Source organism: Numida meleagris, chromosome 1 (genome assembly GCF_002078875.1).
Source record: "Numida meleagris isolate 19003 breed g44 Domestic line chromosome 1, NumMel1.0, whole genome shotgun sequence".
Classification (NCBI taxonomy): domain Eukaryota; kingdom Metazoa; phylum Chordata; class Aves; order Galliformes; family Numididae; genus Numida; species Numida meleagris.
In genome coordinates this window covers 181725498-181749557 of record NC_034409.1, presented here as the reverse complement: position 1 = coordinate 181749557, position 24060 = coordinate 181725498, and the positions used below count along the sequence as shown (strand labels likewise).

At 35.3% G+C, this 24060-nt stretch overlaps 1 protein-coding gene across 4 annotated transcripts in view; it reads left to right on the top strand.

The window, feature by feature from the left end:
* The window catches only part of CNTN5 (contactin 5), a 636498-nt gene that overhangs the window by 286495 nt on the left and 325943 nt on the right, over window positions 1-24060 (top strand). For all 4 annotated transcript variants that reach the window (XM_021381356.1, XM_021381346.1, XM_021381363.1 and 1 more), the window contains one exon: window positions 13393-13522. In XM_021381356.1, the coding sequence (XP_021237031.1) occupies window positions 13465-13522 (58 nt within the window). In that variant the 5' untranslated portion in view covers window positions 13393-13464. The remainder of the gene's footprint in view (window positions 1-13392; window positions 13523-24060) is intronic.

Below are 24060 nucleotides of genomic sequence, written 5' to 3'. Positions count from 1 at the left end.
ATTGACAAAAAGTACATAGTTTCTTCATTATGTTTCCTTATGTTTTGCTGAATTGCTGTTTCTAGTTTGCATTTTATAGACAGCCTGAGTTTGCCAAAGTAAAGGACCCATTCAGCAAAGAAAATGCTATGCTGAATATTTAAAGTTGTATATAATATATGTTCTTGCTTCTAAATTTTGTCTCTTTGTTTTCATGAAAATAAATACAAAAGAAATTTTCCTCTGTCATTTAATAAAACTTACGGCTGAATGGAACTCACAAGCAAAATAAAAATGTCAAATTTTTGAGACATGCTCTGATAGGTGTGAAAAGAACTGCGCAAGATCAATAGAAGTGCTATCAGTACAATCAACAACACTGCATTCCTTCATGACTGTTGGTTAAGGAGGATATCTCCCCCCCCCAGAAAAAAAAGCTTTTAATAACTTATCTCAGAAATAAAACAAGTGAATGAACAAAAATCAGGAGATATTGTAGTTCTCCTGACAGAAGTGACGATTTCCTGCTATGGTTTGTAAAATGCTGGTACTCTATGGGAAATACTTAAGCTGTAGTCTTCATGACAGTAAATTCCATTTTAGGATGCTGACAACAACAAAAAAGTACTATAAACATTACAGCCACTTGAAGCAGAGTGAAGATGTGGTTAAAGAAAAGAGAAAGAAACTTGGTCTTTGCAGCCTCTTCTGCACTACAAGACCATAACTAAATGATGCTCCTAAATGCCACGTGTACACAGCTCTTAAAGAACTGCAGGGATGGAGATGCCACTCCTTCCCTTGGCAGACTGTTCCAGCACCCAACCAATCTTTCTGTGGAGAAATTCTTCCTGATATCCAACCTAAATCTCATCTACTGCAACTTGAGGCTGTTGCCTTATGTCCTATCACTTGTCACCTAAGAAAAGATACAAATACTCTCCTCACTGCAACCTTCTTTCAGGTAGTTGAAGAGAGCAATTAGGTCTTCTTTCTGCCTCCTCTTTCCCAGACTGAACAAACCCACTTCCCTCATCCACTTGTGATAAATCTTGTTTTTTAGTATCTTCACCAGCTTTGCTGCTCTCATATGCACACATTTGAGCAACTCCTTGTCATTCTTGAAATGAGGGGCCCAAAACGGAACACAGTACTCCAGGTACAGTCCCTTCAGAGCAGAGTGCAGAGGCACTCCCTATTCCTGCTGACCACATTATTTCTGATGCAGGCCTGGCTACCATTAGCCTTCTTGGTCACCTAAGCACACTGCTGGCTTATGTTCAGTTGTCACACAGCGCCCTCAGGCCCTTTTCTGCTGGGCAACTTTCTAGCCAGTCTTCCCCAAGCCTAGACCGGTGCACAGGATTGCTATGACACAAGCGACCTGACACTTTTCCTTGTTACTTTTTCATCCAACATCCAATAAAGGATGGACTAATCCTTTTCTTACTTATTTACTTATAAAAACATTTTTAAGTGTCCTTTACTGTAGTAGCCAAGTTAAGCTTTAGCTGGCCTTTAATCGTTCTAGTTTTGTCCCTGCATAACCTCACAGCATCATAGTACTCCTCCTGAGTTGCCTCACTCTTCTTCCAAAGATCATAAGCTCTCTGTTTCCTAATTTCCAGAAGCTCTATTCTGCCAGAATTCTGATTGGGATCCTAAATCTGTTTGTTCTGTAAAGCAAGGAGGAAGTTTAATGTGCTTCTGAAATATACTATGCTCCAATACTTTGTTCAGAAGTGATTTAAAGGAAAGAATGATGATTTATACAAAAATCTCTGCAAGAAGCAAATCTTCAAACAAAAAAATCTTGCAACAACCATTAGCACACATCTTTGTGCAATGCATATTAAATTATGTTCAAAGAATTAAACTAATGAGGAAATGTTAGTACAAAATATATATATACTACCCTCCTCCTCCTTTGCCCCATTCTCCTTTCACCAGATACTCATATTGGGATCTGTCAACTTTAGGCAGCTACTAAAAGTTACACTATCTAAGGATCAGTCTAAACACAGAAATAACAGGGTGCCTGTATAACACACATGGACTCAATTTCTAGTAGATCATTTATTTGCATGTATAAAGCAACCTGCAATGTTCTACTTGTGAGCTACTGTGATTCTAAACATTTAGTCTAATTTTCCTTTAACAATGAGGTAAAAAATCCCCATAGAAAATAAGGAAGGTTGTGGTAATATGAAGAGGAGTATTTAAAAGAGGCAGCCAGTATGTCTGTCCTTCTCCTACTTTATCACTAATACTGCAGAAGGTTTTATGTGGTGGTATTCTGGGCTTCAAATTAGATGTCAAATTCAATTTCCCACTGGAAAAATGAAGTGAGTGACTGCCCTTGGGGGAGCAACCTGACAGCACAATTTCATAATTGGAGTCTGCCTTAATACTGAGTTAAAGTACAGGAAGAGATGCTACTTGACTGCAGTCATATCTTACTCTTTAAAAATAAACAATCCACCTCTAGCTAGACTTAAAACACATTTGGTTGAAATTTGTGCCTTTGGTAGAGTTCAATGGCTTTGTTTAAAGTCCTTGGGAAAATAATAGTAAATACAGTATGATAACGGATACAAAACTCCCTGATGGGATCGTGCCACCAGTTATGTCTTTATATCTCTGATATTTAGCTCATACTAAAATTAGATTTGTGAAGGAAAATGAAGAGGTGCTCATTCTATTTAGAGTATTTTTTTTCTCTCTATGCAGATAAGCTTGTGTTTTAATAATGAGATTTCTAACCCACTTTAATAACATACCATTATATCTTAGTGAACTATCTTTCATGTAAGTAATAATAATGAGGTATGTTTAAATATAAAAATGCATCCTTAACCATCTAGACACTTTTAGTGCTGGTTGTAATTAGAAACTTAAGAAACGTGCAATTAAATATGCTCATAAAAAAAAAAAACACAGATACCACTCTGCAGCATCAGTCAATTTGTTGCATCATTAATATTCTTCCGGATGGCAGTGTTTCAAGTGGAAAATAGCTAAGAAGAAAATTGTTTACATTTTTAAACCACCATCACTGTTTTAGATCAACAGCTAAGTGTTTTGGGTTTCATTTTGAAACATTTAAATCTGTGAAAATTTAATTTTCACAGTTGCATTTTCAAATTTGATATCGTTATATCTCGAACAACTAAGTTAAAAAAATAATAATTTCTACTATCAATTAAGAAATTATTTCCTATCCTGAGGTCTTTTAACTAGATTTGTATTTCTAATACTAGAGACAACTATTAATATAATCTATTCCAACCAGCTAAATAATATTTTATTCTTTTTTCCATACTCAGTAGTTTGAGATTTAAATAGATATATATTTCTAAAATACAATCAACGATAAGATTCATTTTAAAAGTGTATAGGTTGACTGGTGTCTCTTCAACTTCAGAAACTTTTATCTTATCTTAAATGGAAGATGTAACCCTTTTGACTTATTTGAATTTTTCAGTAATCTCATCTGAATACATATACAGCAACAACTTAGTGCTTATGAAAAATCATTATACAATGAAGCTGCAATTTGTTTGTATCTATCTATATCTACCTCAACTTGGAGAATACATTCTTTACTCTTTCTCAGATAAGGACAACAAATGTCAGAAAAAACACTCATGTTGGAAAAGCAGAGTATTTTTTTTCTTACATGGACATTTTAAACTTTAAAGAAAAATCATTTGATTATACACCCAATGAAATAAAATAAAGAAAAATAAAACAAAGTAAAATAACTAAATTTTGACTTCATATGTCAAAATCAGTCTTGTTATCCAAACCTGAGGACTGAGTTAATGTAAAATTTGTTACAGTGGCTAATGTCCAGACACCTGGACATCACAAATAAGAAGCAGAGGCACGTTTTCTATGGAATACTGTATTTTTTTTTCTGTTTTGAGGATTGTCCAGGAGAGAGAGATATACACACTGAAAGATCAGCTGCATATAACCTTTCCATACAAGACTGCTCTTTGTATTCCCTCTCCTATCCATACAAGAAACAGCCTCCCCTACTTTTTGCCATACTCTTTTGGTACTAATGTCTTGGCAAGCTGGCTGCATCATGTAAGGTTCATATGCAGAAATTAAGTGGTTAATGAAGGATCTCACTTTATCCTTTATACACATGGAGAGCCTGAAGGCACCTGATTAATAAAGTGAGTAGGATTTCATGTCTTAGCACAGAAAATTTGTTTGTCATTTTCAGGTGCATTATTGACTTATGTAGCCAACAATAGACCCTGTTATAATTGAAATGATTTCTCTGGAACTAAGTATAAAGATGAACTGGATTTACAGGTCCAGAGATTGTGGCTGTTACTTCAGTGCATGATATATGTGCAAAACTCTGCAGTTTTTTTGCATGCTTGTAGAGAGCTGAGTGGTGATGCTGTTTCGTGTTATTAAAATGCATAATGTCATTAATCTGGCAGTTGAATTAAACTTATGCTTATGCTGTGCTTATTTATACTGGTCGATATAATAGCAGATGCAAGTGTTGTCAAGGATATTTATTTAAGTGCAGACATCTTCTTTCTTGGCACTAGTTGGCTGCTGCAGAAGAGGGACCAAGACCAGCTACTCCTCTTACACTCCAGAGGTAGATCTACTGAGTATGGCAGTACTCAGTATTGAGCACAAAGCAACAGCAGGGTGATGCTGCTGCTATCATTGTCCTTAATCCCTCTGGTTGGCAAAGAACTGACAATTTCCAGATGTGATTACTTTGGCAAATGTTATTAACTCCCAATGGAATTTAGAAATAAATATGTATGTCTGAAAAGAGTAGAAGAAGAATATTTATTTTTCCTGAAGTTTTTGGATGCAAAGAAATCATGTATATTACAAATTACGTAGGGTGAAGTAAGCCATTAATGTTTCCTCACTTTTACAGCTGTTCATCCCCAAACTCCTCTGAGTTCATATGTGGAACTTAATAGAAGTGCTTGAATATATTTCCTGAATAATTAAAGCAAAATACTGAGGAATGTCCACCACAGACGAAGAGAAATCTTATTGCAGGTCCACAGGGATAGCGGTTAAATGACCAGTTTACTTTTTCTGGTCTAGTGGAAACTTTCATACTGTATCGAACAAACAAGCAAAGACTGACATCACTCAATTTTTGCTGCCTGTAAGTTGACTGAAGAATTTAAAGTAGCCATCTAAGCTTCTGCTGCAATCAGGTTTCCATTACAGTTAGCAAAAAGAAAGAAGTTGTTCATCTTGCTTCAGAAAAGCTACTGAAAACAGTTTGAATGCATTTTTTTCAGGTTGCATATTTCTCTTTGCTGATGAACAAGAGCTTATATAACTAATTTACGAACTGTCAGATTTTTCACAGTTTTCATCTTTACTCTTATGTTTCTGCTACTTATGCATGATTAATACTGATGTAGCTAAAAACAGATATTGTTGAGTGTGTCATAAATGCTACAAGCAACCAGAGAACTTAATAAGTGGTGGTTATGAACTAATGTAGTTAGTAATGGACTTCTAGTCCACGTTCTGATTAAGTCTATTTGTTTTTCAGTGCTCATTCTTATAGCAAAGCAGGAGTAGCAAGGCTCTTTAAATTGCTTCATTTACAGCAGCATGTGGGTTGAAGTTTAGGAAATGTCAGTCTCTTTGGTAAATGAGTAGAAAAATCCCAAACAAATAATTTCACTGCTTTTCATCTTAGAAGACCTTAGCCAGCAGGTATATATTGACCTTACAACATGTCCATGGAAGTAACACTGTGGCACATAGTTGTACCCATTCTAAGCAACCAATATGTAAAAGTTTACCCTGAGCCTGAGCAGTACCCAAACCTTTCCATGCTATATTCACGAGAATGTAGTTAAACAGCAGCACCTCACTGTTGCTAGTTCAGAGAAGATGAGAACTGTTTCTGCCATCTTCATTTTCTCTTGAGCAGACTGATGACATTTTATATCTAATTTGCAATAAGAATCCCACATTTTTAGCTTCTCTAACAATATTGGATGACCTCTGAAACAATTCAACAAGCTTTCCTTGTCAAATGACTATGTTAATCTCTACCATATTTTTTAATTAAAATTAAGTAAATTATTTTAAAATATATATGTATTAGATACTGTGAAAATGCAGTCATTAGGAAGAAATGGTAATATTTCCTGCTTTTCTCAACAACTTGTTATACATGTATTGAAACAGAAGAAATTCAGTATTTCACATTAAAAATCTCATTTAAAAATATGTAAATGCAAATACATTCAAATAGTAGAAGATAATATTTATTATAATATTACTTTATTATTTTGTGGGTACCATGGGGTACTGTGCAGAATTTTAAAAATAGATTTAGCTCATCTGAATAATTCAGAACTTCAGGACTAAGAGACATTTGAGATTTTTATTCAGCACTTGCAAATGTTTTGTTTCGTTCTTCAGAACATTAGTTCAGAAGTTCGTTACTATAAAAATTGTGATTAACTCACATTTTAAAATTAGGCAATTTTCTTTTTTTGTACAGAATCTTTGTATGCTTCTTTCTAGAACTTGACCGGTCTCTTTGAAAGCTATATTAATATCATGAATTAAAAAAACCCTATAAAATATTAATTTATACATTGAAAGTCCTCACTTGCAAGGAAGAACTTAACAAGAAAGGCTTCCACTGTAAAATAAATTTCTATTATTGTTAGCTGTAAATTAAGTGTTCATAAAACAGTTCAGAAATTTTCTTATGAAGCTCTGAAAAGTTGTACTTTATTAAATTTTCTTTAAATTTGGTTGAACTATTATTAAACCTTGAAAATTACTGATCTTCCCTTGGGGTGATAATCAATCCTGCAAGACTCCTTGCTGTTTACATTGGCTTAATATCATTTCACTTTCATTTGTCCTATAAGAAATTCCACTGACATATAATTGTAAATGTGTCTATGGTATGACTTTTATCAAATATTAACTTAATATAATTATGTCAAATTTAAACCATTTTGTAAATAGCATTGTCAAAAAGTCTCTGGACTGAGCAAATTAGTCCTTTATTGAATGCAAGAAAGAACATGAACTCAGTAGAGGTTATTTATATTCTGTCTAACCAGTTTCTGTTATAATCATGGTCTAGTAGTTAACTTTATACGTAAGTATACCATCAGGGAACACTCAACAGTCAAACTCTTTGTAAAAATTTCTGGTAAAACTATCTCCACTGTTCGTGACGATCTTTGCAACATCTGAGCCTCTGCTTTTCTAAAGCCTTCACTTCTCCATGGAGTGAATGTTACCAGTTATGACATGCATGGGAGAAAGGAAGACTGGCTGAACTGCTGACTGTGGAAATTCAATTTACATCTTCCATGTCCCGATTGAAGTAAAAGTTGCACAGGGAGGGACTGAGCCTTCAGTGTTTATTAGAAAATTTTATTTCAGTGATTTGAACAGTAGATCTTCAGTTAGACTCAGACTTTTTCCAAGAGTATAATGACCCCTTTGTAGAAAACCTAGTCAGTGATACTTAGCTCATTGCATTTATTAATTTCATAGCTTTTCCACCTTGATGAATCATATTAGCTGTCTAAGTGCATTTTAGGGCATCCTCCAAATGTGAAGTAAAATATTTCCTAGCAATATTACTTGAAATCATCAAAGTGTATTTGTTCTTTCCAGGATAGGCTATTTTTTCCTTTCCATTACAGACATGTGGGTGGCAATAGTTTAATTTCTTACTCTTTTATGTTCCTTGCCTGCTTTTATAAGATTGCATACAATATCAGAATTGCTTATCAGTGGTTACTTCATCATTATTTGTGAATGTGATGTTTTTTTAAATTTTTTAAAGGAAATGAAAATTAAATATTTTGAAGTGTCAGTGACTTGAGGTTTCCACTAATATATAATGAATACAGGAAAAATAAATGTTACATAGCAAACTTTTTTTCAGTAAGTCACATTCTGTCCTCTGAGCAGTGTAGTCACTGTAAAGAAAAGACTTACTTTGAGAGAGGATGTGGATTTAAGTAATTATTCCTTTCATGTTGGTTCAGATGAGCTGATAAATAAGCATATGATTGAAAAGAAAAATGAAGTAGCAATCATGGAAGAAAGCACTTGGATATCATTATCAGAATATCTATGCTAAGAGCTTCACTTCTTAACTATTTTAAATAAAAAAAAAAGAAGAAATCATCATAATTGCAGAGAAATTTATCCTAAATACCAGAAAACAAATATTAACAATAGTAGGTGCTGTTATTATTACAAAGACTATGATTTTACTGAAAACAGTTTGGGCTTCTTGTGCATTAGTGTTGAGAGACTGCCCTAGTATTCATGTTTCAAGTATTCACATGCTGTTTTTGAACAACCATGAGACAATATCCTCCCTTTCACTACTTCCCAAAACAATTCATTAAAATATGTTTTAATAAGTGGTTTACAGTCAGAACACAGAATTCAAACAAATTCCAAAGCAATTTGGCCAAAATTCTGTGCAAAACAAAGAACTATGGAAACTGAAAACCACATCTTGTGCAGAACAAATGGAATTACTGCAGATCTAACTCAAATCATGCTATAATGAAAAATAAATCTATAGAATGTAGCTTGTTCTAGACAGCTTCATTTTCTTTAATGCAGTTAATTACTAACGAAGTCAACAAACTCTTCCAAACATGTTAGTTGGATTTTTTTGAGTTCCAAATTTATAGTTCAAATGAAATGATTTAAACGTTATTTTCAGCAGCATCTCTTGCTTTATTGCTTTCCACTACTAAGCGAATAAATATTTTGTTCTATTTACTCAGAGTTAAAAAGTAAATGCTTGCTGTACAAGGATTCTCATTCTAGACTGGAGATAGCCAAGATTCAAAAAATAAAATCCAGAAAATTAAAGATTTTTGAAAATGCTTGCATATATGTCCTTAAAGAATGAGCCAGTCTGAAGAACAAGCACTTTCTTACAAAACTTACAGAATGTTCATGAACTGCTTATAAAGCGAAACCACATTTATTTATTTGTCTATTTATCTATTTATCTATTTTTAAGAAAGAATGTGCTTTTCCTAAAAAGTTCAGTGCAGCTTTTATCTTTTAGCTATACACATAAAGGAATTATTCAATCACAGAAGACTCTCTAAATGTCATCCAGAAATCAAATAACAGGCACTGACTGTAAAGAATTCTGGTGTATATCCCTTCATTAACTGTAGATCAGAGATTAGAATATATGCAAGCATTTCTTATGTATAGTATTTTCATGCTCCTTCTTGTATTATTTCATACAAAACACATTTGTGATTATCTCACATGTAGAGTGGTAGCCCCATATTGATTGTCAAAGTCTTTGTCAGACTCTGTGAACTGTGCTCCTCAATTTGTAGATGTATGATATCTCCACCATATTGTACTCCTTGCACTCCTTTTTTTTCGCACAGCCAATAAAATTTTTTCCAGTACCTCTGCCAAATCAAGACATATGGGGAAAAAAAAGTTCAAGATTCTTTCATTATGATAATATTCAAGATTTGTAGGTTGGCAAATTTTTAAAATGCTATGAAGTGATATATTTTTCCCCTTGCTTATTTTGCTGACAATTCTACTGAGATAAACCAGCATACTTAGGCAGCAAATATCTTAAAAGGATTGCCAGTGTCCAACATTCATGACTTAATTCATAGCATCTCCATATAATTGCACTCAGCTTCTACATTTTAATATCTCCGTGTATCAGATCTGAAGTTTGTTTTACATTGATAGGGCCAGGTGACAGTCAAGAGTTGCCACATAGAAGTTGTTATAGCTGTTTTTCTTGGCTCCTTATCTGGTGCAAGTTACCATAATTCTGTTGTCATCAGTGAATCTTTCATTAATATATATATCTTTGTTTTCCATGGAAATTAATATAATTTTTTTTCAAGAATTAAATGAGAAATTTAGAGAAGTTCATCTTTCATTATGATGTTCCCATTGCTCAGCTCCAAATATTATCCATCCTATTTCTGTTCTACTGATAATAATATTTAATGTTATTTTTTTAAAGTCTGATTGAATGAACACAGCAATATCTTGTTCTAATAACAGTCTAATGGTTTAGTGATGGAAACTTTGGTTTATTGTTCCCTGTTTGTGCAACAGAGAAATCACCATGTTAATTTGTAATTTTTGTGTTGCATCATTACAATAAGAGCAGAAGAGAAATCAGGAAAAGAGAAAGTTTGATAGAGCTGGGGATGAGGGTGAAGGGGGGAGGCTGTGCTCTACCTTCTTTAACAGATATGGCCATAAGGGAAAAAACTTAAATATTAATGAAAGTACTTATTTCCCAAAGGCCTGGCCAGCAAAGAATGCTGAAAGAGATAATTCACTAAGCAAAGGAACACAGTGGCTGAAAAGCATATTATCACTGAAGTGAAAAACAAAGGCAGCTGATATTAATAATTAATTAAGGAGGTTTCCTGTGGAGGTTTAGATGAGCTAAAGGCACTGTGTGTAAAGTCACTTGACTAACACACTCTTAGATTGCCTTTCAGAGAAACTCATGTTAATGTGTACACCCTATGTTAAGTTTGCTTGATATGAGTTACCTGGAAGAATGTAAAAATCCTAATCGGGATTTTTTTATCTGCATTGAAAGCTGTACCTGTTGTGCTGTATGAATGAAAGGTGACAGGTTACATGTTTAGGTTGTTGCAGGAATAACTACCAGCAACTAAATAGAAGCTGTCAACTTGGGCTCACACTGTGCTTTGCTGTATATGCCTATGCATACATGTTTGTCCCTATATACAAAGGAAAGACTGTCAAAGTATGTTACAGCTTGAGCTCCTCAGAGGGAAGTTGAAATGGAATAATACAGCAGGAACTCTCTCTTGCACTACAAAATTAACTTTTCTTTCTGACAAACGTGTTCAACTTTTCCTCCATTCACTTTCTGTGAATATTCTAACACATGGGCTAGGTCTCCCAAGACAGCTACTGTGGCACATTACTAAGCTAGTCTGAAGGCATCATATTGTCCCATCAAGAGGTTTTAACAGGGGAACAAAGCTGAATTCTCCTTTGTTATCTAGTGCATTGTACTGCCCTTGAGGATTGTGGATAAAGGGAATCTCAAAGGCTTCCTAAAAAGAATGACTAATTAAGTGTAGGAATCACAGAGTCACAGAATTGTAGGGGCTGGAAGGGACCTCTAGACATCACTGAGTCCAACCCCCCAGGCTCCCTACAGCAGACTGCACAGGCAAGCATCCAGGTGGGTCTTGAATATCTCCAGAGAAGGAGACCCCACAGCCTTCCTGGGCAGCCTGTTTCAGTGCTCCGTCACCCTCACTGTGAAGAAGTTCCTTCACAAAGCATTGATATGCTCAAGTTTATGACTGTTTCCCCTTGTCCTGTCCCCGCTGAAAAGAGGTTGGCCATGTCCCTTTGACTCCCACACTTAAGATATTTATAGACATTGATCAGATCCCCTCTCAGTCTTCTTTTCTCAAGGCTGAACAGACACAGGTCACTCAGCCTTTTCTCATAAGAGAGGTGCTTCAGGCCTTCCATCATCTTTGTGGCCCTCTGCTGGACTCTTTCCAGGAGATCCCTGTCTTTTTTATACTGGGGAGCCCAGAACTGGATACAGTACTCCAGGTGAGGCCTGACCAGGACAGAGTAGAGGGGGAGAATCACCTCCCTCAACCTGCTGGCCACGCTCTTTTTAATGCACCCAGCAGGTCATCCCCTAAATTGTACTGATACTTGCAGTTACTCCTTCCCAGGTGCAAGACTCTACACTTGCTCTTGTTAAACCTCATCTGGATCCTCCCTGCCCAGGTCTCCAGTCTGTCCAGGTCTTGCTGAATGGCAGCACAGCCTTCCAGTGTGTCAGCCACTCCTCCCAGCTTTCTATTATAAGCATACTTGCTGATGGTGGACATTATCCCCTCATCAAGGACCTCAATGAAGATACTGAACAAGAGTGGACTGAGCACTGACCCCTGGGGAACACCGCTAGTCACAGGTCTCCAACCAGACTCCGCACCACAGATCACCACACTCTGAGCTCAGCCAGTCAGCCAGTTCTCAGCCCACCTCACCATCCACTCATCTATCCCACACTTTCTCAGCTTTGTTATCAGGATATTGTGGGAGACGGTATCAAAAGCCTTGCTGAAGTCAAGGTATTCAACAACCACTGCTCTCCCCCCATCTACCCAGCTGGTGATGCCATCTTAGAAGGCTAGGCAGTTAGTCTAGCACAATTTTCCCTTGGTGAATCCATGCTGACTATTCCTGATGACCTTCTTCTCTTCCAATTGCTTGGAGATGGCATCCAGAACAAGTTGTTCCATCACCTTTTCAGGGATGGAGGTGAGGCTGACTGGCTTGTAGTTTCCCAGATCCTCCTTCTTGCCCTTTTTGAAGACTGGAGTGACATTGGCTATCCTCCAGTCTTTAGGCACCTCTTCTGTTCTCCAAGACCTGTCATAGATGATAGAGAGCGGTTCGGCAATCACCTCTGCCAGCTCCCTCAGCACACATGGATGCATCCCATGAGGGCACATGGATTTGTGCACATACAAAATTTTTTTTGTAGGACCTGGGGTCTTGGTGGATGACAGGAAATTATGCTTACAGCTTGATGCTTTTTCAGTCGAAGACCAGAAATACATTTATTTCCATACATAACCAGTCGAACCTCCTCCTATTTTGATGGTTGGACTAGATGATCTTAGAGGTATTTTCCAACCTTAATGATTCTGTGATTCTATGGTTTTGGACTATTAATGTCTTAATATCACTGATATTATCAAAGCAATAATTAGGAGCACAGAGATCAAAGGTGTAGCATTCCAGGGTGTGTGTGCTAACCATGAGACAGTAAGGAAAAAAATCTGAGGAACAGTGGAGAGAGATGAGTATGAATAATCTGTTCTGTATGAATGGTGTTTGTTTCAAATGTATTGATAGATTCTTTGCACATTGAGTAAACCAGTAGAAACTGGAATCTATTCCAAACCAATTTGCAATTCATAAAAATGTATGAATTTTAGAGAAAATTATTCTTTTATTTTGGGCTTTCTAAAATTCTTTATACCAAGGGTGAACATACTGCTTTCAGGCAAAGAACTCATGCTAAGCTTGGCATTTTGGAATTTCAAAACTGCAATATACAGACAGCCTTGGGATAATAACCATGCATAATACTCAAAGCACTGCCACAGCCATTTCAGCTATTAATGCAGGTGACAACTGGAACAAGAACCCTCTGAGTATCTGTCAGACTGCTTGCCCTTTTGTGGAAAGAGTACTTTGGAACAAGACTTCTAATTACATTAGGACCAGTTTTGTCTTTTGAGTGGTCTATCATTATTGTGAGATATTTTTAGTTTTCTTAACAAAGATTTGTCTTTGTCTCACTAGGCAAAGCTTTAATGAAGAAGCGTCAACACTGCTAACAATTGCACAAAGAAGGACCGAAGACCTTTGCGACCAATGATGTGGTTGTCATGGAAACTGTTTCTGTTTCTGTCACTCACTGGGTGTCTTTCAGGTAAACTGAGACAAAAACAAGAAAACTCTGCTTATTATTTGAACTGCAAACAGACTTAGGAAGATGTAAAATCATGCCAAAGAAGATAATATCAGTATTAAAACTATCTGCCTAATTGGTGAAATTGTAAAGGATTATATTAAGAGATTTACCAGTGTAGCCCATCTACCTTTATTTTATTTGTAGATAAACCTGAATAACATTAAAAAGAGACATATCTAAGTATCTTATTTGAAAAGACAAAGCTAGCTGTGTTATTAAGAAAGAAAACCAAAAAGTAAAATCATTTATTTGCACAGTGCTTTTCTAAAGAGTAACGTGCAGAATGCTTCGCATTGGAGTCTGTGAATTCTTACCATGTTCAAGTTTTAGAAATTAATTATTAGGTTGTTTTCTTAATACTGGGCATGATTTATTGATCATGCTGATATTAGTCTGTGTAATAAGCGTATTTCTTTTGCAATCAGGGCATTAGCTTAGTTGGCTTTATCTTTACTAGTAACAAAATAGATTAATCAATAACCATTTCGCCTAATCATATGGGAATTTTTGTAATTTGATGGGATTCTATCTCTAATTGATCTTTTTTTGTCACTCCATTTTCATAGTGCTTTCTTATAATCACTGTCAACAGTTAACAATCTACTCTTTTCTCAGTTTCTTCTCAGACTCATGATTTTTTGCCATCACAACATCACACTTTGTACTAGTCAATGAAATGGAATATCTGAGTTTGTTATAATGCTGTGATACTGGAGTCAGGAATTTAAAAAAGGAAAATATCTGTGGATATCCATGTGTATGCATTGAACGCATTTATAAAATAGTCCCATTGAATCTGTTTTTCTAATGTAGCTTCATTATTTTGTGCTATCTAAATCCATTTTTCACGATCACAGTGAGTGTTTTTCTTGTTTTCACACACTGTGTGTCACCATTATCAATCTTGGCAATATTTCTGTCCAGCAGGAGGTAGTAAGGTGACATTAGTGTACCTGAGCCTGAAGTTGGTTTCAGAGCTGAAATCTTCTTATTCTCAAATGCAGTTAAATAGGGTACCTTTAAGTAGTAGAACTTGCTCCAAACAGAATTATCTAACTCTAAAAAACATTATTAAATGTTTTAAAATTTCTGTAACACGCTTCGTATGGTGGAACTTCTACATACTAATGAATGATTTTCAGCTCTTTATTTCAGTCATTGCTTAGGTATATATATTAAACCAACACCTTACAAAGGCTTTAGAGCATTATCAGTGACCAGTTCTAAACAGCATTCCAATATGTAAGAACTTTGGAACTTAAATTGAAAGAGAGTATTTGTAGAAGTTATGTTGTTTATTTAAATAACACTAATAGCCTGAAATGTTTTTCAGTCACTCAGAAACAAGTTTAAAATTGTGACTATTACACTCATTTGTTAGTTACCTTGCAGTTGCTACTGCATTCTTTTGTACTTCATTTTGTATTGCGATTATTTAGGACTCTTAAAGGTTTATTCTACATTACTGGAGTAAATCTGCACTCCTTTAGTAAATCATACTTAACTACAGAATTTCATTTTACATGCTGTTGCGGTTAAAATATATGCAATAACACATTTTTCCCGTACACAACAATAATTTTTAAATGATTTCATTAGTAATAATCATTCGTTAGAAAATTTAATGCTATAAGAGCTGAAATTCATCAAAGATATTTTTTAAAAAAAGGATTAAAGTGTATTTTAATTAGATTGTCAGTGTTCCCAGTAATTTACTGTCTCCATATCTTTCACTTCTGATTAGATCATTGTACATTTAGAGCTGCTTTTATATTGCAGCACTTACTAGAACATGTTTACAGCTGCAAATAGTCCCTACTGCTGATGTAGCCTGGTAAGGTAGATGCCTGAATGCACTCTTCTTAAAGATAGAGCAATAGATATTGATGCTGCTTCAGTAGGATAAAGTTCATTTGATTCCTGTTGTTTTGGACTACGTTAAAATTCAATAGTTATCATTAAATCATCAGATCATGAGATCATTCTTATCAACAGCCAGTGTTTGGAAGAAAGAATTACACAGTTATATTGATTTTGCAGTACTGAGGGAAATCAACCAAGAAAAGAAATATGATCTCTTTAGTTTGTGTTGAGTCTATTTTTTTCTTTTTATTTTAACACTGACCCAGGTATTTTGGGCTTTGCTCATGCATAAATGTTTACAAGCATGCTTGAGCTGTGTGGGAAATGATCTGTGGGTGGAGAAAAATGTATTTTCTGAATACCAGGCTGAGGATTGATTTAGGTCTTTTACTCCAATTTAATTGTAACAGTACAGCTCAGTTACCCACATTCTTAGAAACATTACATTTACGAAGCATCAGTAATTAAAAGATGCGAAGTTACTCGCAGTATTCATAATATCTGGATTTTCTTATGGCAGATATTGCATTTCAAGACAAACAGAAGAAGAATTAAGGTGCTATTTCAGACTTAGAGTCCACTTAATTTCTTAACTAACAGTTGAAAAAAATATTGTTTTGATTTTGTGGGGATTTTTTTACCTCTCATAAGATTTCCCCATAGGAAAGGACCTCTAGGTGTAAGAGAGCAGGTTACCAAGGAGGGACTCTTAATCTGAAATTCAGAGACACCCTTCATATCTGATTCTGTTAAGAGTAATACTTGAAGTGAGTTCAGAGGTGGCTGTCTTAAATTTAAAACAAGACACTCATTTAATTTGTTGGTAATTATTAGCTCTCTTGAGAGCTTATGTAGATAAATATATATATAATTATAAACAATATGTTTGGGGCATTTAAACAGGAATAACAAGAAATAATAGGTGTCTAATGATATTTCAGTCAAAAACCAGAATAATATTGAATAAGAATTGTTTTTTTTTTTTTTTTTTCCTGGATGATGATTGCCTTTGTATTCCTGCTGTGTAGTTATGACATTACGATTCAGACTGCACTATCCTGTGTACAACAGGACTGGTATTACGTTACTAGTGTCTTACTGTCCCAATTCTCCAGGATCACTTTTCAATCTGCTTTTATGCACATAGTAAATGTTATTTATTTTTGGTTCATGCTACTAATAGATAAGGCGAGTACTTTTTTCCTCTGCCCATTTGTCTACCTTTTCTATTTTAACACCTGTTGCACGTTAATCATGTCAAAGAGACTCATTTTCTCTGTAAGGCTTTATAACTCATGGCATCAATTAAATTACGAGTGTAATGCAAGTAGCAGGGTCTAGCAAGACAGAGGTGGTACCTCTGAGACCCAGTGGTCACTTTTCACAGAGCCAAGTGGGTAAACGCTTGTCCTTAAATCTCATTCTTATGTACAATTCGTTTCTTTCCACATAAAATATTGTCACTCGTAGGGAAAGACTCCCTAAATAATGAATTTTTCTTTCTATCCCTCAGTGTGGTGCTCAAAATTAAAAACAGCATGACTTTTTCTGAACAGTTGCTTGCTAGAATATGATATGAATGGATGCTTACAAAGAATGCACTTAATAAGAGAGCGTATGTCAAGCAAACACAAGTGTCCTTCGTATTTCTGACCTACAGCTAGCAGTGAGCTGAGGTGCTTCCAGTCTTTTGTTATGACCATCCCTCTCCATCTGGATGCTTGGAAGCTTTCAGGAATTGTCTCTGTCATCTGAATTTATCAGCATCCAAAGTGCATCACAAACCTGCTCAATATGTGACTTTCAGAATTCCAGCAGCTACTGCCAGGATTAAAATTCATAGCCTAAGGTTCATAAACTCATTAACCAAACCATATAAAGTCTACATACTACTGTGAGTGCCAGGGCTATTTCTCATTTTTATTTCTCTCCCTTTTTGACAACATCCTTTCTTTCTCAGAGCAGACAGTATGTGAAAGGTTGCTTCTCTGCCAAATGAATGATGAACACATGAATGACTTGTGTTTATCATTGATAAGCCCATGCAATTACCTATTTTTTTGCCCCCCTTCCCTTCCCCAGCCCAAAACTGATGACAGTATAGCAAATAGCATGCAACTGTGCACTTTTGATAGAGGAGCACAAAAGCCTGGAGACAGAGCTCTAGATAAGTACTAGAGCCTGGGGATGTTCACATTCTCATTGTTCCAAGTAAAATGGAAAAGTCAAAACACACTTAACTTTTGTACTGCCCATCCAGAAATACTGTACTGACAGACAGTACAAAGCAAGAGAGGAAACAACTTGTTACAGTGCTGAAATCCAGCATAGACTACCCACCCATAGCTACCCACATTTTCAACCTAGATTCAAAGCTTGATTCAATTGGAGGGGAGAGCCCTCATCTGCTGAGTGTAGCTCCTTGTGTAATTCTTAGTTCAAAAGAAGAATGAAAAGCTGAAAATGATTTACTCTCACCATAATCCTATAATGTGTTTAATGTCAAGTAATCAGGAGCATTAAAAGCTGAAAATATTGGGGTCATGAAAAGAGGCATTTTGAGTATGCACGGAAGAAAGTATTTTCATGAGCACCCCTTCAGCTTGTTTGCATAGATTTGAGGATGGTGGTGTGGTGTTTTTATTGTGGGTTTGTGTTTATTTCTTATTTTTTAAAAAGCATGGAATAAACTATCTAGGTTTTTATATTTTTACACCTCGTTGGGGCTATGTAATGGTGTGCTGGTGATATGGTGTTACATAGTGTTTCAGCGTGCTGGCTACCAAATTATAGGCAACCTGCATATGCTTCACTTTTAGCACAGAAAAAATTGATGTGCTAGGCCTTGTCAGAGCCGAGACCGTGGCAAATGTGAAAATATTGAGAATAGGGAAAAAAAGTGATATTGCCATGTATACAAGCAGTAATTCATGGTTGATATTTCATCACATAACAGTAGTAGTACAGCCGCTAATACCACATGCGTACTAGAACACATTATAATTACCTACCTACCTAAGTATACTTTCTCAGCTTAGTACAGTTAAGTTCGTGAAAAGTTTCTACCTCGCAATGAGCTCTTGTCATTCATACCAACAACTGATGTTTAGATTAACACTATTTTGCAACTGGGATGGCAAATCTTCTTTCTCCAGAGGATTTTTTTAGTACCCACTGAAAAAAAATATATTGCAGCAATGCTATGGTTACCATCTGGAGAAATCACAACCTGCACACCTTTCCTAAATTTTTGCTGTTCTTATTTGGTGAATGAGTCTCGGTGTAATAAGCTGTTTGGAGTCATTCAGTCAAAATCTGATGCTTTCACAACATTGTATGTTGCATCACATGATATTAAACCACATGCTTTTTACTGGTGGGAATATTAAAAAGCATAACAAAGAAATGTTTTTGTGTTAAAATAATGGATTTGCAATTTCACATTTTTTCGCAGAAATATCCATTAATTTCCAGGTTACACATTACAGTAATGACTCTACTCCTGTTATGTTTGGAATTATATTGAAGACGAACATTTTATGGAATTCAGTCTTGATGAGATTCTTCTAGTGTTCAGTGAAAGCGTCAATCAGTATTACCCGTTTATCATGGACTTGTATAATGTGTTTGTTCATCCCTCTCCATCTATTTGGTTAAAATAATGAAGTCTGAACTTCCTTTGGCTTAAAAAGTCTATCCTTTGATGCTAAGGATACTAAACATCTTTAGCATTGCCATACCCTAGCATTTATTTTAGAGTACACTCAAGAATGAGTCATTCTGTTTTGCTTGCTGTTTTGCCTGAATTTTTATTTTTAGAAAAAAAGCTTGTTTACTTTAATGGGTTAATAGAAATATAATAGACTAATAGGAAAATAACGATATGAAAGCTATTTGAGAATCTTTTAAATATATGCTGTTAAAAAGTCTGTTGTTAAGAAGGTGTCATGATTTAATGCAGAACCCCATGTTACACAAAACATCAACCATGCAGGCCCTGATTCATCTTATTTAACTTAAATGTTTTAACTATGTTGGAATGTAATGTTTCTCCCTCCCTCTATAGTCAAGGGAGAGAGACATTGTATTGCTTTCTGGAATTTTGCACTAAAACAAGTTAATTTCTAACATTAAGAATATGAAGTTAGACCTCTTTCAAGTTTTTGTGTGACTCGAGAGTGTAGAGAGAAAGCATATTGCTGAACAGATATTAAATTTTCTTAACAATGCCAATATGAAAAAAAAATATTTTTCTAAGGTAGAGTACAGTGTACCATCAAAGATTTCAAAATATAATAATAAAATCTTTGACTGAGGGGAAGAGAACATTTTTGAGTGCTAGGTGACTGAGAAGTTCCCAGACTGTACATAGACTGGATAAATGCTGCTTCATCCTTTCTTCTCCACATCCCAGCTATAAGATGCCTCAGCAGAGTCAGCTGCATGTTAGGGAAAACACTTGCCATGTGGTGCCAGGAAAAGATCTCTGAACCTCAGGTAGCTTCCTGACTCTGAGATATCTTTAAAAAACAAGCAGGTGGTGAATTGTATTATTTGCTCCTGAGCACTTAACTAATTTTAATTTACCACGTACAGCTAACAGATAAGGAAAGTCAATCCATGTTTCCATCCTGTAATTACAAAAGGTTTCCATTGTTAATGTTTTATAGAACAATTTGGTTACTAGAAGAGTCAATCCATTGCATTATATAAATATTGTTTTTCTTCAACCCAAAGTAATGTTCAAATTTGTAGCCAGTGTAGTGTAGAGACTAATGTAGCATTGTCACTACAATGAATGGCCAAGTCTATCTCTCAGGTACAGTGGAAACGTCACCACTACTGATCTATCACTTTAATTCATAAAGCCTGTCTCCTGCTGCCTTCCAGTAGAATGTTAAAAGTAGTTTAGTATTTTCACCAAATATTTCATATCTTTTCTAGCTACTGCAGTGGGTGACTCTCAACCAGAAGTTCTCATCTCCTGGAATCTCTGCTGCTTTTATTTTATAGTACTGAGAATTAAGCTGTTGTGCAACACTGTGCCACAGTAATAAGTGTTTTGCAGGAATATTTGTAATAAATTGGCTGTCTAAAGTTATTCATTCCATGAAGTAATTATCATTTTACCGTGGTGTGATTCTGGATGATCATTGCTCATGAACAGAAGTAATAAAATCATTAACACTGGGTCTCGACATGCAACTAAGCCTGATTTCCCTTTCTTCTAGTGCCAGACTTATACAAGGGATAGTTAGCTCATAATGCAGAATAATTTTCAGTTTCAGTGCAACATTGACAATATCACAAATACAAAATAATAAAAGTCATTAACTTCATTTCAGAAAGTCATTAGAGACTGGAATAATGTTTCTTAAGCATTGTCCTGGCCTTTACTACTAGGAATGCAATAAATAGACAGTGAAACCTTTGAAATAATGACAAAATCAGCCTTGAAATTAGATAGTTTTCTAGTAATGAGGTTAAAACAATATTGTAACAGTTCTGCTAGGAAAGCTGGTGGACACAACAATGCTTTAAGTCAGAAAGTAAAATTAAATGTCTTAAAAAATTAAATGTTTTATTAAGTTTCTAATAGAAATTCCATGGAGGATGTGACTAAACTCAGAGCAGCCTTACCCAATACAAACTCAAAGTTTGCTGTCTGTGTCATACCTGAAGAAGTATTCCCGTGCTAAAAAAAAAGCTGGGGTTGTTTTGGTTCTCTCTTTGATTATCAAGTAAACAATCTTACAACCATTTCAAATATTGCTCCATTTTGAAGCTGCTCCAAAAAAGTAGACATGAACCCTTGTGTTGAAAACCCAGATTACATTTGCAAAAATGACTAAATTTTGTGAGAATTGAATTTGTCAGTTTCTTCACATAGAAGGCATGCAGGCTGATGTGGAGCAGTCACATACATTATGAAATACAGAATAAATGCACTTTGTAAGTATAGGAGAACATGAGCATGTGTAACTACAAGGGAATCTCTTACCCACTTAAAAATGCACTTGTCAGCTATATAGCTGTCTGTTCAAATTGCTGCTAGAAGTTTAGTGAAAGCAATTTCTTAACTGTAGTGTAACTAAACTTCTATCCTGAACGGAATGAAAATGAAGTGTGAAAAATAAATATCTTGTCTGTCAGTATGAAATGTGAATCTATTCTTCAGTGTTAAGGTCATGGGAAGCAGAGTTTATTGAGCTCCATACAGCACCATGACTGGTAACTGCTTTAACCAGTGGACTGTTTTGATAGGTAGTTTTCTTCCTATTAAGTGCAGTAGCATGAAAATGCTGATAACATGAAGAACGTATCCTGAGATTTTAGCTTTTATTCAGCATGGCTACCTTTGCTGTGTACTGAGGCCACTTTCAGAAGCAGTTTTCATTTACTTCATTGGATTTATTAACCTTAATAGTGAGTATTCAAATATAAATGCTTCACACCTTGTTCTCTTAAATACTCCATCAGAATTGGTTTTGGTTGGGATTTGTGTGTATGTGTGCTGGGACAATTAGGGAACAGTTTTTTAAAAAAACACCAAAAACTCATCATGACCACAGCCATTGCAACTCATGAATTCAGTGGTCCTTGTGATGTCTATTGTGATGTGAGCCTTGTGATGAGTGCACCATGGTCTCTGCTTCTTGTGTTTGCCCTTAATGTGGTGTGCAACTGTGAAAAGCAGTGTTTTACTTACAATATTATAGGCAGCATCAATTTAGCTCAGAGCAAAGCTGTAGGTGGTTTGCAGTGGCTCACCACACAACCATTAACAGTATCATTTTTGCTCAGCACAGAGTTGCAAGTGATAGTATTTGAACTCACTATAACACTGTGAGTGACAGCATTCTCAGCTTATCCAGGAAGGCACTTGAAGACAGGCATTCTGATTCTTTGATGCAAGCGAGTCCAGTAAGTGAAGAACATATAATCTCACCATTTGCAAGAGGATGCAGCAGTATTGCATTTTAGTGTCAACTTATTAAAGTGATTAAAAAGGAACAGTAGATCACACAGTCAGCAGATTTCTGAAGTAAAGATGAGTGTGTTCCCGAATATCTCTGAACATTATTACCAGTGTAAGATAGTGGTTACAAACCTCCACTTTTCTCTGAAACCTGTGGTAGGAAATGAATGTGAATATTCTCTTGGTCTCCAGCTTGCCACCGAAACGCTAACCTGATCAAAAATTTTGAAATTGAAAGCATCTCACAGAGGACTTTAGAATGTAAAATATATAATAGGAAATAGAATGAAAATATGATGAAATACTAGAGTGCAGAAAGTAATACTTTTGCCTCATAGCTAATTTGCATCGAGGTATTATAAAATAAGGTTTGTGATCATCTATTTTAAAGCTGTTTATGTCAGAGATGGGCAGAGGGGGAGACTGCATAGCCTCTTGTTTATCCAAAGGTACACTAAATCCAACCTGATGGTGTGCACCTGTACTCTGGTTTGGGGACCTTACTCACCTGAGACAAGAGCAAACCTTAAATCTCGTTAGAAGTAATATTTGCAATTTACGTGTGATTTTCATTATGCAAAAGAATACCTAAATTTAGCCCAGCATAACTATAGTTCAAAGTAGCATATTTTGCTGTTTTAGTCCATTTTTTTCTTCACTAAATTCTTGTTTAGTGATCATTTCCTATATAACATCATGAAGTTATGGAAGTTTTGTTTTCCATTTGCCAGACTGTCCTTAACACTTCTTGATAGCTAATCTACTGTTTTGGATTCATCATTTTAGTATGTTTCACATTCATAAGAAAAAGTTAAATTAGAAGTAATTAAGTTCACGAGTGTGAGAGTTAAGCTAAACTGAAGATGGTAGAAACTTTCTTAAATATTTGTCAAATTCCTTCTCTTCGGTGAATATTTGGATAACTCCAGAGTAAAAAATGGTATTGAAAACTGAAAAGGATTACAGGAAATAAAATTTAGTTTCTCGTTTTTTTCCTTTTGTTACTGTACAAATGCCTTATAGAATTTAAAAATCAATCATTCTGATTCTTTTAAATGATCTGGAAGACTCCTTTCCATTTACAGTGATGTTAGCTGATAAAAAACACAATGCAGAGTTTCAGAAAATTTTGACTCCACTCTAATTTATGATTTGAGGAATCACCCAACAAGCCATTATAGATGGTGCATAACAATATCTCTGTTTTAACACATCAAGAATGTGAAATCTTGAAGAGTAAACTCAGTTTTAAATTTGTAATCTAGTACAGCTTAGCTTTAAGATTTAAGATAATAAATGTCATGTAACACACTCATGAAAAAATGTTCAAGGAATCTTTTATGCTTTAGAAATACAGAAAATATTCTGAATGTACAGAAATATCAAAAGTTAGCCAGTATTACTTATCCAGTAACAATTACTCCTTCCATGTAAAATTAGTGACCTAGAACCAATTTTCTTTACATTTATAGTAACTATACTTTTTCATGATTAGTTCCTTTTAATCTTTATAATTCATTTGTAGTTCTATGAAGCTTTGTGGGAAGACATCAGGTACTGATATCTGAAAGAGAATTTCAAATCACTAATATGAGGGATGCTTCAAAAGTAATGCCTCCTATTTTATTATGTGGGCCCACAATGTCAGAGGCAG